This window comes from Rissa tridactyla, chromosome W (genome assembly GCF_028500815.1).
Source record: "Rissa tridactyla isolate bRisTri1 chromosome W, bRisTri1.patW.cur.20221130, whole genome shotgun sequence".
NCBI lineage: Eukaryota > Metazoa > Chordata > Aves > Charadriiformes > Laridae > Rissa > Rissa tridactyla.
The window spans coordinates 8,496,841-8,511,663 of NC_071496.1; the positions used below are offsets into that span (position 1 = coordinate 8,496,841).

The following is a 14,823-nucleotide window of genomic DNA, read 5'->3' on the forward strand; positions in this document are numbered from 1 at the left end:
ACTTAGAGAGAAGGATGTTTTGGGGGACAGTGTCAAAGGCCTTGCAGAAGTCCAGATAGATGACATCCGTAGCTCTTCCCTTGTCCACTGATGCAGTCACTCCATTGTAGAAGGCCACCAGGTTGGTCAGACAGGACTTGCCCCTGGTGAAGCCATGCTGGCTGTCTCAAATCCCCTCCCTGTCCTCCATGTGCCTTAGCTTAGCTTCTAGGAGGATCTGTTCCATGATCTTCCCAGGCACAGAGGTGAGGCTGACAGGGCGGTAGTTCCCAGGGTCCTCCTTTCTACCCTTTTTAAAAATGGGTGTAATGTTTCCCTTTTTCCAGTCACCAGGGACTTCACCTGACTGCCACGACTTTTCAAATATCATGGAGAGTGGCTTGGCAACTACATCAGCCAATTCCCTCAGGACTGTGGAATGCATCTCATCAGGTCCTATAGACTTGTGTATGTTCAGGTTCCTCAGGTGGTCACGAACCTTGTCTTCACTTACAGTGGGAGGGACTTTGTCCCCCAGCTCCCCGTCTTGCCGTCCTTCAGCTCGGGAGGCATGAGGAGAGAGGATGTCAGTAAAGACCAAGGCAAAAAAATTGTTGAGAACCTCGGCCTTCTCCTCGTCCCTTGTTACCAGTTTGCCATTCTTGGTCACCAGGGAGGGCACGCTTTCTTTGGCCTTCCTTTTCTGGCTGACATCCCTGTAGAAGCCCTTCTTGTTATTCTCAGCATCCCTTGCCAAGTTCAGCTCCAGCCGCACCTTGGCCTTCCTGACCTCATCCCTACATAACCGGGCAGCATCCCTATACTCTTCCCAGGACACCCAATGCTGCTCGAACTGCCTGTGCAGTTCCTTCTTGCCTTTTAGTTTGGCCAGCAGGTCCCAGCTCAGCCATGCTGGTCTCTTCCCTTTCTTGCTTGATTTCTTACACCTGGGGATCGAGAGAGCTCTTGTGCTCTATGGAAAGCATCCTTGAAGATCTGACAGCTCTGTTCTGCCCCCTTGTCCCTGAGGACCATTTCCCAGGGGGTCCTATTGACTAACTCCTTGAAGAGCTCGTCTGGCACGTTTCCCTCAGGACCATGAACTCCACCAGTGCGTGGTCATTGCAGCCCAGGCCGCCTCCAATCTTGACATCCCCAATGAGCTCACTCACATTGGTGACTATGAGGTCCAGTATGGCATCTCCTCAGGTAGGGCTATTTCCTGTCTTAGGAAGTTACCGTCAAGGCACTCCAGGAACCTCCTGAATCGTCTACAGCTCGCTGTGTTACTTTTCCAGCAGATGTCGGGGTGGTTGAAATCCCCCAGCAGGACGAGAGCCTTCGAGCACGACGATGCCGCCCGTAGCTGGAGGAAGAAGGCTTCATCAGTAGGCTCCCCTTGATCAGGCGGCCTGTAGTAGACACCAACCACAAGGTTCCCCATGTTGCCTCGGCCTCTAATTCCTACCCATAAGCTTTCGACTTCCTCTTGGCTGTTCTTTAGGGACGTCTCGTCACACTCTATCCCTTCCTTAACATAGAGGGCAACACCTCTGCCCCTCCTTCCTCGCCTGTCCCTTCTGAACAGCCTGTAGCCATCGATAGACACATGCCAGTCATAGGATTCGTCCCACCAGGTTTCAGTAATGGCCGCTATGTCGTAGCTTTCCAGCAGCACGGTAGCTTCCAACTCCTCCTGTTTGTTGCCCATGCTGCGTGCATTCGTGTAGAGGCACTTCAGCCAGGCTGTTGGCTGTGTCGCCTTAGAGTAGCACCCCTTGGGGTGTTTCACGGGTGTTTCCCTGCTGACTCCGACTACCTGTCTCGTCTCTGTAAGACTTTGACTGTGATGTAGCATCCCCAGCATGCCTCAGGGCCTTACTAGCGCCCCATCCCTCTATCCCTGATGTGTTATCCCACATCTTGTCACAGACAAGCCTAATATTATCATCCCCCTCCCCCTTCACATCTAGTTTAAAGCCCTGTCGATCAGCCCCGCAATCTCTTGGGCAAAGACCTTCTTCCCCCTTTGAGAAAGGCGTTTCCCATTAGATGCCAATAAGCCCAGTGCCGTGTAGGCCACCCCATTGTCAAAAAAACTGAAATTGTGGCGGCGACACCAACCACGGAGCCATGTATTAATAGACTGGATCCATCTGTTCCTTCCAGTGTCACTGCCTGCAACTGGAAGGAGTGAGGAGAAAATAACTTGTGCCCCAGACTCCTTTACCAACCTTCCCAAGGCCCTGAAGCCCCCTTTGATTGTTCTTGGTCTGCAAGTTGTAGCTTCGTCTCTACCTACATGGAAAATCAGTAATGGGTAATAGTCCAAGGACTGTATCAAGCTAGGGAGTTTCCTAGTTATGTCCTTAACCCAGGCTCCAGGAAGACAGCAGACTTCCCTATGAGGAGGGTCTACCTGGCATATTGGACCCTCTGTTCCCCTCAGGAGGGAGTCACCAATGACTATAACCCTTCTTTTCTTCCTTGTGGGTGTGGTGATGATATGGGCGGTACGCCTTTCTGACTGTGGAGATGACTCTGGTGTAGATTGGCCATCATCCACATCCTCATTTGACTGGCCTTCCTCAACCAGAACCTCATATCTGTTGTTCAGAGGTACTGGGGGGAGCAGGGAGAGGGTTCGCCCGCTGCCCCAACCATGAACTTGCCTCCATTCAGTCCCTTCATTTAGGCTTCTGCCTGACAGGAGCAGGGTACGGGGGCCTCTTGATCCCAGTTGCTTTCTGCTAGGTGCTCCTGTTTCTGTATCAAGGAGGGCAGAGCCCTGACTATTTCTTCTTCAGCCTCCCTAATGCTTCTTAACCTTTCGACTTCCTCTATCAGCTCTGCCACCAGGCTGAGCAGATCATTTACCTGTTCGCAACATATGCAGCAGTTCTCATAGCTGCCTCCCATTTCCAGTGAAAGGCTCTGGCACTCCCTGCAGCCAGTGACCTGGACGGCTGCGTGTCTCTGTGGGAGCTCCATCTGGGTTCCCACATCCTTTCTGGCTAAGGCTGAGTGCACAACCTTCTTCCTTCTTCAACCTTCTATTCTATTCTATTCTATTCTATTCTATTCTATTCTATTCTATTCTATTCTAAGAAAGGGCTAGAAAAAAGTGGTTAGTGGTTTGTTAACTAGTGATTAGAAGAAAGAATTCCTGTGCTGTCCCGATCCATAAGCATGTACAGTTAGATGAGTATTTTAGTAAAGTTGGTATTTCTGATCTCTGTCCATTTTTATTTCACCGGACCAAACCTGAACTATGGTCATGGGATGTGCTTACAAATAAGTAAATACTATTTGAGGGATAATCTTATGAAGTCCTATTCAGAAATCCATCTCTAGCTTGCACAACTCCCTGCAGGCAATGCCTAAAAGTGTTGTTTTCAACTTCTCCCATGCCAGAATGTTGAAGAAGTCCCATTCCACTGCCTCTACAAAAACAGCTAGCAGAGGAAAAACTTTCTTTTTTCACCTTATGTGGTCTAGGGTATGAAACAATCTTGTGTTTTCTCTGAGCATCCAACTTGTTGTTTGTCTTCACCAGCTGTAACACCTTTAAAACTTGAGGATTCTTCAACAGATATATCTCAGTGCTTGAAAAGATGATCAGGTTCTGTCGTGGTTTAACCCCAGCTGGCAACTAAGCCCCACACAGCTGCTCACTCATTCCCCCCACAGTGGGATGGGGGAGAGAATTGGAAGGATAAAAGTGAGACAACTCATGGGTTGAGATAAGGACAGTTTAATAAGTAAAGCAAAAGCCGTGCACGCAAGCAAAGCAAAACAAGGCATTCATTCACCACTTCCTGTTGGCAGGCAGGTGTTCATCCATCTCCAGGGAAGCAGGGCTCCATCGCACATAACGGTTACTTGGGAAGACAAACACCATCACTCCGAATATCCCCCCCTTCCTTCTTCTTTCCCCAGCTTTATATACTGAGCATGATGTTATATGGTCTGGAATATCCCTTTGGTCAGTTGGGGTCAGCTGTCCCGGCTGTGTCCCCTCCCAACCTCTTGTACACCCCCAGCCTGCTCGCTGGTGGGGTGGGGTGAGGAGCAAAGGCCTTGACTCTATGTAAGCACTGCTCAGTAGTAACTAAAACATCCCTGTATTATCAGCACTGTTTTCATCACAAAGCCAAAACATAACCCCATACTAGCTACTGTGAAGAAATTTAACTCTCTCCCAGCCAAAACCAGCACAATAGAGCAATAAATATATGTACCTCACGATCTTACAAATACAAAACTTGCAACTCTTTATATTTTTATGCAATAAATTATTTCTCAGTGTTCTGGGAAAATGTCCTGCAGTCTGGGAGTCAGGAGCCAGCCTGCAGAAAGAACTGTAGTAATGATGGTGTCATGGAATACATCCTGTGTGAGGAGGGGTTATGGAAGGCAGCTGCCCCGTGAGGATGCTGGCCTCCTCTTGGTTGCAGTTATTCTCTGCCTGTTAAAAGGATGTGCTGTTTCCCTTAGATGTTTGGCTGGCTCTTCTGGATGGGCAGGGGCAGCAGGGAGACTCATGAGCCAATGGCAGAGACAGTAACAGCTCTGGCAGCATTAGCCTCATAGTCCTCATCCCCTCTAAATATTAAAACTTGCATTGTCCTCCTATAAAGGGTGGAGGAGGGAAGGGGGAACCCTGGGGTACTTTCCTCCTTTGGGCAATGAGGAAGGGACCTTTCCTCATAAGCTGCTCCTTTGTATTTAAAAAAATACAGTAGTAAACTAATTGTGCTAACAGGTTCCTTTAGCTTCTAGGATGGGTACTCAACAGTGCAGAAGCAAATGAAAAAGATTTTGATAGATTAGGAAATATTATGTTCTGACATTAATTGTCATTTAAAAATGAATTTACATGCATCTTCTTGTGTTTTTGTTTTACAACCCTAGATTGGTGAATTATTGAGCACCACACACCCTGCCAACAAAGCCAGCTTAACCCTTTTCTGCCCTGAGGAAGGAGACTGGAAAAATTCCAACCTTGACAGACACAACCTTCAAGACTTTATTAACATTAAACTCAACTCAGCTTCCATATTGCCCGAAATGGAAGGACTCTCTGAATTCACAGAGTATCTGTCAGAATCAGTGGAAGTGCCATCACCCTTTGACGTTTTGGAACCTCCAACTTCAGGAGGCTTCTTGAAACTCTCCAAACCCTGCTGTTATATTTTCCCGGGTGGAAGAGGGGACTCCGCGTTGTTTGCAGTGAATGGATTCAACATGCTTATCAATGGAGGATCCGAAAGAAAATCTTGCTTTTGGAAACTTATCCGGCACTTGGACAGGGTAGATTCCATTCTACTCACTCACATCGGAGATGATAACCTGCCAGGAATCAATAGCATGCTTCAGCGAAAGATAGCTGAATTAGAAGAGGAACAGTCCCAAGGGTCTACTACCAACAGTGACTGGATGAAAAATCTGATCTCACCTGATTTAGGAGTTGTATTCCTTAATGTACCTGAGAATCTGAAGAACTTGGATTCTAACTTTAGAGTAAAAAGGAGTGTAGAAGAAGCTTGTTTGACTCTCCAATATTTAAATAAATTGTCTATGAAACCAGAACCTCTTTTCAGAAATGTAGGAAATACCATTGACCCCATCATTTTATTTCAGAAAATGGGAGTTGGCAAACTTGAGATGTATGTGCTTAATCCTGTCAAAAATAGCAAAGAGATGCAATATTTTATGCAACAATGGAGTGGTACTAGCAAAGATAAAGCTGAATTCCTGCTACCAAATGGCCAGGAACTAGACATTCCATTATCCTATTTCACCTCTGTCTCATCCCTGATTGTGTGGCATCCAGCTAATCCTGCAGAAAAAATAATCCGAGTTCTGTTTCCTGGAAACAGCACCCAATATAATATTCTAGAAGGACTAGAAAAACTCAAACACTTAGACTTCCTTAAACAACCAATGGTTACACAAAAAGACCTAACTGGGAACATTGCTAGTCCAGCTGTGAAACAAGCAAAGTTGAAAAAACGAACAGACAGCAAGGAGAGTCTGAAGCCTGCTGCAAAGACACCAAGCAAGCCCGTCAGAAAAGAATCTAAAGAAACACCAGAGCCTGCAAAGCCTAGTCCAGCACTGGAAAAACTTCAGAAATTGGAAAGCAAAGAAAAAGTTCCAGTTAAAAAAGAGAAACCAGCAAAAGTGGAGACCAAACCTACAGTGGCAGAAAAAGACGTAACAAGTAAAGAGCAATTAGTAAAATCTGAAACTCCTGAAAAAGACGCTACAGATGTAAAACCAAAAGTGGCAAAGGAGAAGCCAGTGAAAAAGGAAGTCAAAGCAAAACCTGAAGAAAAGAAAGAGGAAAAAGAAAAACCAAAGAAAGAGTTTTCTAAAAAAGAGGAGAAAACACCCATCAAAAAAGAGGAAAAACCCAAAAAAGAAGAGATCAAGCAAGAAGTTAAAAAAGAGGTGAAAAAGGAAGAGAAGAAGGAAACTAAGAAGGAAGTAAAGAAAGAAGCTCCACCAAAGGAAGTTAAAAAAGAAGGTAAAAAAGAAGAAAAGAAGGAAATTAAGAAGGAAGAAAAAGAAGCCAAAAAGGACATCAAAAAGGTTCCTAAAGAAACAAAGATGACAGCTGCTCCTTTGACTGAAGTCAAAAAGCCAGCAGCAAAGTCTAAACCACAAAAGAAGGAGGAACCTGCTAAAAAAGAAGCAGTACCTTCTGGAAAACCAAAGGAAAAAGGAAGAATTAAGACTGTGAAGAAGGAGATCAAAGTCAGTGGAGCGCAAGCTGCCCTTGCAGCAGTTGGAGCCACTCCCACAACAGTAGCAGCTGCAGAAATTACAGCTAGTGGAAGAGAACTTGAAGTGGAGAGATCCCTTATGTCTTCACCAGAGGATTTAACAAAGGATTTTGAGGAATTAAAAGATGAAGAAATAGAAATAATAAAAGAAACAAAACCTCAAGTTGCACTTATAGAGGATGAACTGAAACTCACAGGCACAGAACAAAAAGAGGCCTTTGAAGTCCATAAAGAAAAATTAGATAATGAAGGACCTGCTGAGTCCTCTGATGAAGGCATAACTACCACAGAGGCTGAGGGTGAGTGTGAGCAAACACCTGAAGAATTGGAATCTGTGGAAAAACACAGGGTTGACAACAATGAAAAGCTTGAAGATGAGGGAACTGGCTTGGAAGAATCATATGAAGCAGGAGATTATGAGGAAAAGGCAGAGACAGAAGAAGCTGAAGAACGAGGTGAAGATGAGGAAGTAAAGACACTACTGGATACCACAAAACCATATATGGAGGAAGCAATAAAAATGGAAGAGAGTTCAGAAGAAATAATTGCTGAAGTAGGTGCTAACATTAAAGCTGAAAAATATATTGAAAAGGCAGATGATGAGGCATCAGATGAACGGGCTGAGGAAGACAGCGAAGAAGCAGTAGAAAAGGCAGAAACTGAAGAGACTGAAGAAGAGGAGGAAGACAAAGCAGAAGACATCAGAGATGAAGAGGAGACTGAAAAAATAGAAGCCGAAGAAGATTATGTGATGGCTGTGGTAGATGAAGCTGCAGAAGCTGGTGAAGTTGAAGATAAATATGGCCTACTCATAATTACACCAACAAAACGCTCAGAGCCTCAGTCTCCAGCAGTTGAACTGGCCTCTTCTGTCCACGATGAAAGATTACCTGGTGGTTCAGAAAGTGAAGCCACTGTTTCCGATGAAGACGACAGAGATCAGCCTGAGGAATTCACTGCTACTTCAGGTTATACACAGTCTACCTTCGAAATATCCAGTGAACCAACTCCAATGGATGAAATGTCTACACCCCGGGATGTCATGAGTGATGAAACTAACAATGAGGAAAGCGAGTCACCTTCTCAAGAGCATATGAACATTACCAAGTATGAGACATCACTGTACTCTCAAGAATTTGCTAGACCTAAACTTTCTCCACTTCTGGATGCTTTTAATGGATTATCAGAAGGATCCAAAACAGAGGCCACAGAAGGTAAAGACTATAATGCCTCAGCTTCTACCATCTCACCACCTTCTTCATTAGAGGAAGACAAATTCTGCAAATCTGCATTCCAAGATGTATATTCACAAAAAGGAAGTGAAATCCAAGGCACTGCCAAATTAGAAATCAAAGAACCCTATCCAGAAGATCATGGAAAATGTAGTCCAGCCAAGAGTCCAGCTGAGAGTTTGTCCCCTCCATCATCTGTTGCCAAAACACCACTCAGTGAACGTAGTGTGAATTTTTCACTCACTCCCAATGAGATCAAGGTCTCAGCTGAGCCTGTCCCCATTGCTACATTGCCTGATGTACATCAAGAAGTTACTGAAGAGCACTGTGCAAGCTCTGAAGATAAAACATTAGAAGTAGCATCTCCCTCACAGTCTGCTGCTGGTAGTGCTGGCCACACACCTTATTATCAGTCTCCCACTGATGAAAAATCCAGTCAGCTTCCCTCTGAAACCAGTGAAAAGTCGACAGAAACTCCCATTAGCTTTGAACTCAGTGAAGTCAAAGATGCGTCTGCAAAACCCAGAATAAGCCCTATGGATGAGCCTGTGCCAGATTCAGAATCTCCCATTGAAAAGGTTCTCTCACCTCTACGGAGTCCACCACTGATAGGTTCAGAGACCACTTATGATACATTTTTGAATGCTGATGTAAAGTCTCCCACCAGAGATTATGTAAGTTTTTCTGAGGGGAAACCTGAAAAAGAAAAATCACCTGTTCAGATGAGCCCAGCTTCTGAAGCCAGTTCTGTGGGCCTTTTCCAAGAAAAACATGATGAGAAAACCATGAAGTTTATGGTAATTAAGGAAGGGTTCAGACTAGAAAGGAAAATGGAGGATACAGAACCCAGCAGCTCCCAGTCTTCATTGGTCTTGGATGAGCGGAAGTTAGCAGGTGATCTCTCACCTACTCAAATAGATATTGGTCAGTCTGGTTCCTTAAAAGAAGACACCAAAATGTCAATTTCTGAAGGCACTGTTTCTGACAAGTCTGCGACTCCAGTTGATGAGGTTGTAGCAGAAGACACCTATTCCCATATAGAAGGAGTAGCATCTGTCTCTACAGCATCTGTTGCTACTAGTTCATTTCCAGAACCAACTACTGATGATGTATCTCCTTCTTTGCATGCTGAGGTTGGATCCCCCCACTCTACTGAAGTTGATGATTCCCTTTCAGTGTCAGTTGTACAAACACCAACAACGTTTCAGGAACCAGACATATCTCCATCTAAGGAAGAGTGCCCAAGGCCCATGTCAATTTCTCCACCAGATTTCTCACCAAAAACTGCAAAATCAAGAACCCCAGTGCACGATCGCAGATCTCCTGAGCAGTCAACTGTGTCAGTAGAATTTGGTCAGGAGTCCCCTGAGAAGTCTTTAGCAATGGACTTTAGTAGGCAATCTCCAGACTATCCTACTGTAGGCACTAGTATACACCATATATCTGAAAATGGACCGACAGAAGTAGATTATAGCCCTTCAGATATACAGGAGGCTATTTTTACACAGAAGATTTCCCCTGTGGAGCACTCATCTTACTCTCAGGAGAAGGATATTTCAGAAATTATTTCAGTTTCTCAAATTGAAGCTTCATCCTCAACTTCATCAGCTCATACACCTTCCCAGTTAGCTTCGCCACTGCCAGAAGAAACTTTTTCAGGTGCTGTTCCACCTAGAGATATGTCGCTACATTCTTCTTTTACCTCAGAAAAGGTGCAGAGCCTAGGAGAAAAGCTGTCACCAAAATCTGACCTATCTCCATTAACTCCAAGGGAATCTTCTCCTCTGTACTCTCCTAGTTTTCTAGATTCACTCCCTGCAGTCACAGCAGCAGTGTCAGCTAGTCACACATCTTCGTTGTCACTGCAAACGTCCTCTGTCAAAGCATTTGGTTACCAGGATCCCCTAACAAAGCACAGTCCAGAACCTTTAATCAGCCCAGAAAAAGAAGATTCAGAGAAAAGCAACAAGTCACCGGAAGAACTTAGTTATTCTTACAAGGCCACAGAGAAAACTGCTAGGTCACCAGAGGATATTAGCTGCTTCTATGAGGAAGTTGCAAAATCTAGATCACCTCAGGCCTCAGATTATTCCTATGAGATAACAGGGAAAGCAACTAGGTCACCTGAGGCCACAGATTATTTTTATGAGATGACAGGGAAAACCACAAGGTCACCAGGAGTCACAGATTATTCCTATGAGATAACTGGGAAAGCTACCAGATCACCCAATGCTATAGATTACTCCTGTGAGACAACAGGGAAAGCCACCAGATCACCTGAAGCCACAGATTACTCATTTGAGACAACTGGGAAAACTACCAGGTCATCTGAAGCTACTAGCTATTCCTATGAAGCAAGTGCACATTTTACTACAGGAAAATCATTAGCAGAATCCCGTCAAGATGTTGATTTATGCCTTGTGTCCTCCTGCGAATATAAACATCCTAAAACTGAACTTTCGCCCTCATTTATCAACCCAAATCCCCTTGAGTGGTTTGCAAGTGAAGAACAGTCTCAAGATCAAGAGAAGCCATTAACTCAATCTGGGGGAGCCCAGCCACCTTCTGGGGGAAAGCAGCAAGGGCGGCAGTGTGACGAAACCCCTCCCATGTCCATGAGCGAGTCTGTCCCATCTCAGACTGATTCGGATGTTCCCCCTGAGACTGAGGAATGCCCTTCCATCACTGCAGATGCTAACATTGACTCAGAAGATGAGTCAGAAACCATTCCAACAGACAAGACAATTACATACAAACAAATTGACCCGCCACCTGTCCCGATGCATGATCACAGCCCTTCCCCTAGGCACCCTGATGTCTCCATGGTTGATCCAGAGACTTTGCCCACCAATCAGAATTTGGGTAAACCTTTGAAGAAGGACCTCAAAGAAAAGACAAAGACAAAAAAGCAGGGTACTAAGACCAAGTCGTCTTCTCCTGTTAAAAAAAGTGATGGTAAATCAAAACAAGTGGCTTCACCAAAACCAGCTGTAAAAGAATCTTTAGACAAAATTTCTAAAACAGCTTCACCAAAAAAGAAGGAGTCTGTGGAGAAGGCAACCAAAAGTATCTCTAATCCAGAAGTAAAGTCTCGAGTGGAAGAAAAAGATAAGGACACCAAGAATGCAGCAAATACAACAATGTCCAAGTCAGCAAAGACTGCAACCATAGGTAAAGATAGATAAGAGTTCCCTAATGTTAAGATTTTCTTAGTTGTTGCAGTGAAGTTAGGTTGCCTTTATATCATCTGAGAATGTGGATTGTAGCAAACCCCCAAAGAAAGTCCATGTTTTAAATATAAATTTGGCATGTTAAAACCACATTTAAATGAATGAAATTCACTGAATTAACTTTTGCAATCTGAGAAACTTGATGTGTCAGTTTGCTCAGATGTAAAAAATTAGAGAAAGTACATCAAATATAAAGAACTTCATACTAGCTGTCTGAATGGTTAACCAACTAATAGAATTAAAAGTACCACTTTTGTAGGTGAAGGGAAATCAGTAGTGAACCACTTTATTCATTGTAAGAATCATGTAAGAACAATGCTCTTAACATAAAATAATGCAATTTAATATTGTGAGAGGCAAACATACTATCAGATGTTGGATGCTTTTATTACTTTGCTGGATTAATTTTTAAAAGCATATTTTAAAAAAATGGTAACAGTAGTAAGAGCACTTTCAGTGAGCTGAGCATGTATATCACATAATCCAGTTAAAGTCTTATGCCCTTAGTGATGACTAAACATACAGAAAATTAATGTCATTTTGAATGACTGTTGTGTATTCTAAGTAGTAATAAAATATGAATTAGATTACTGAAGGAGGCATTGTGCTAATACGTTGTTTCTGGCAGATCTTGTTAGAGAGTGTTTTGGGGATACTTTGATTTTGCTGTTGTCAGGACTGATGTTCTATTGAAAGCTTTTTACAAGGAGCAGGTCTAGGATTCAGTACAAGCAAACCAGAATTCAGCTATCTGTAGCTTTCCCATTTTAAGTGGTCTGCTGTTCCTTTCTTACACCATTGTTTGCATGTCTGTTAGTAGATGCTTTTCAAAGCAGCAGTACAGTTCCTTATGCTATACATTTCTCCAGCACCTTAGTTTATAGATTCTTCTTCCTTGAAGCATACTTCTCAGGTATACACTAGAGCTGAAGCCAAGGCTCTATTTGATAATGACATTTAAGTGTAAAATGTAATGTCTAATATTTTATCCAGTGTTGGTATCCACAATTCAGAAAGATGTATCACAGATTTTTTATGATGAAAGATAATAAAAGATTTTGTAACATACCCAATAATTAAAAACTCTCTGACTCAGGAAATCTTATCATATTATGATGCTTATTGGGCATATTGCCCGATGATGAATGGCAGATCACACTAGACAGTTGTATTGAACTTTTCTGGCTTTACAATATGTGTTCCTAAATAGAGTGTATTGCTCAGATAATTTAGTTTACCAAAACTTCATCCTCTGTAACATCATGAGAAGACCAATAAAACATAAATGGTGATCATCTGGATACAATTGTTGGTTGAATCCTGATTGTCAGTTCAGACCATGATCCAGTGTGTAGCAAAAGCAGCTTTTTTTGATAGTATTTTTAATGAGAGTGCTTAAACTTTGAACTTCTTTTTGACTGAACCTCTTCTTAGAACAGAAACTACACTATGTATAGCAGCAAAAGCATGCTTCCCTCTACTTTTTTTTGATAAGTGGCTAGTTTGTGTATGCAAATAAGGATCCAGCAGGCAAACACTTGTTCTCAGTTTCCTGAAATAATTGCTTTAGGAAGTTTCTCTGTTCTTCCAAGTTCCTCTTTGCCCCTCTTTCTGCTCACATGTAGTAGCTTCCTGATGCACCTGTAAGTTAGTCTGAGCATATCAACAGCTACTATGTCTTGATATGTGCTGATACCCCACATCTCAGGACCATGGCTCCCTGTGTGACCCTAACTTTTATAATCATGCATACCTGAGACTTTCAAAAAGCTGTACTTCTTAACTTGGAAAATAATACTGCCATTTATTGAATGGTAATTCAGTAATCACAGCCCTGCGTAGTAATTGTTGGATAATAGTAGTATATTACTGGGAAAGGTTCGGTCAAATGTTGGTTATGTGGTAGTGAGTTTTTATTGTATTATATAGTTAGTTATTTTATTTCATTTTTTTCCTCCCAGTGCAATCGTAATTGGCATACAACAAAGCTGGAATGTGTCATTAGATGTAGGAGGGTAATTCCATAATTGTTTCAGGGACACAGAAGTACAACTGTAACTATGTAATGCTTAACCAACAGTAGCAATTTTAAGAATATATGGTAATTAATAAATGCATGTTTTTAACCAGCCTGTGATATATTCTTTTGTTGTTTGATTTCCAAAGGACCTGGGAATAGTAAGTCAGCAAAATCTACAGTGGTGCCTCCAGGACCTCCGGTGTATTTAGATCTGGTGTACATTCCCAACCACAGCAATAGTAAGAATGTTGATGTTGAGTTTTTCAAGAGGGTGCGGTCATCCTACTATGTGGTGAGTGGGAACAATTCTGCAGCCGAGGAGCCAAGCAGGGCTGTTCTGGACTCCCTGCTGGAGGGCAAGACACAGTGGGAGAGTAACATGCAGGTAGGCTCTTCACTAGTATTTCTACCTGGAAATTTAATCTTCTCTGGGAAGCAACTACAGGAAGCCAGAGTGCCTCTGGAGTGGGCGGTGACTGCTGGGGACAGGAGTTCCCAGCCTGGGCATCTTGTTTCACCAGGGATGTGAGAGGACACCCAAGTGAAGCATAGAGCTGTACCATACTCAGCTGTCCCCCGTTTCTGTCCCTTCTGACCTGTCTCTGGAGAATAAAATAGTTGGGAACTGGTTTACAGGGCCATTTGGCTATTTCATCTTGTTGTTATACCATATATGATCCAAGTTTGGAAACCTTGCAGTTTGTAAGTAGGAAAGAAAAGTGAATGTTTCATGGTTTATATGGTAACCATGTACACTTGGAAACTTCATGTGCCTTTCCAACATAATAAATAAGTAAACAAAATATTTGGCCATAATCTGAAGAGCTATCAGTGCAGACTACAGATTGCTACTTCTCTGGAAAGTGTCATCTCAGCACCTTAGAGAACCGAGGTTTTATTTTGATAAACTGCTTCTTTACAGTCATTTTATCTTATCTACATGTTTGTTTATTTCCTTTTATACATCCATTTATTTAAGTATTTATCACATAAAGATCCACTATTTCCAAAAAGGAATCATGCTTATTGGCCAGGACTTCTTACAAAGATGTTTTTCTTATCAGTTGTTTCTGTTGTCCATTCCTCAGGAGTTCTCCTGTTTTGCGTTGCAGGTGACCTTAATCCCAACCCATGATTCAGAAGTGATGAGGGAATGGTACCAAGAGACCCATGAGAAACAGCAGGAACTCAACATCATGGTTTTGGCAAGCAGCAGCACTGTTGTTATGCAAGATGAATCTTTTCCTGCATGCAAGATTGAACTGTAAGAACAAGACCATGCACCACAAGATTTAACTTTGTTTCCAGAGTCTTCAGTTTGAAAACACCTTTTCTAAAAATTCAACCCATCTATTGCAACTGCTGAACTCTATACCTGCAAAATGCTATACTGTATCATGGTGATGCAAGTTGTTAATATTTTTCAGTCTTTGCTGATTGCTAAGGGAAATAACAGCATTCCCATAGTAGGGTTCAAATTACTGTGAAAATACAGATCCAGTTTCACCTCGCTGTACGTTTGGAAACCATGTACTAGCAACCCCAACTGACTTCTGCCAGGTAGAGGCATT

At 43.0% G+C, this 14,823-nt stretch overlaps 1 protein-coding gene across 1 annotated transcript in view; it reads left to right on the forward strand.

Moving 5' to 3' along the window:
* Positions 1-14,520, forward strand: part of LOC128902130 (microtubule-associated protein 1B-like) — an 86,253-nt gene extending 71,733 nt beyond the window's left edge. The window contains exons 6-8 of the mRNA XM_054184541.1: positions 4,894-11,173; positions 13,399-13,637; positions 14,365-14,520. Coding sequence (XP_054040516.1) covers positions 4,894-11,173; positions 13,399-13,637; positions 14,365-14,520 — 6,675 coding nt within the window. The remainder of the gene's footprint in view (positions 1-4,893; positions 11,174-13,398; positions 13,638-14,364) is intronic.
* Positions 14,521-14,823: the final 303 nt, after the last annotated feature.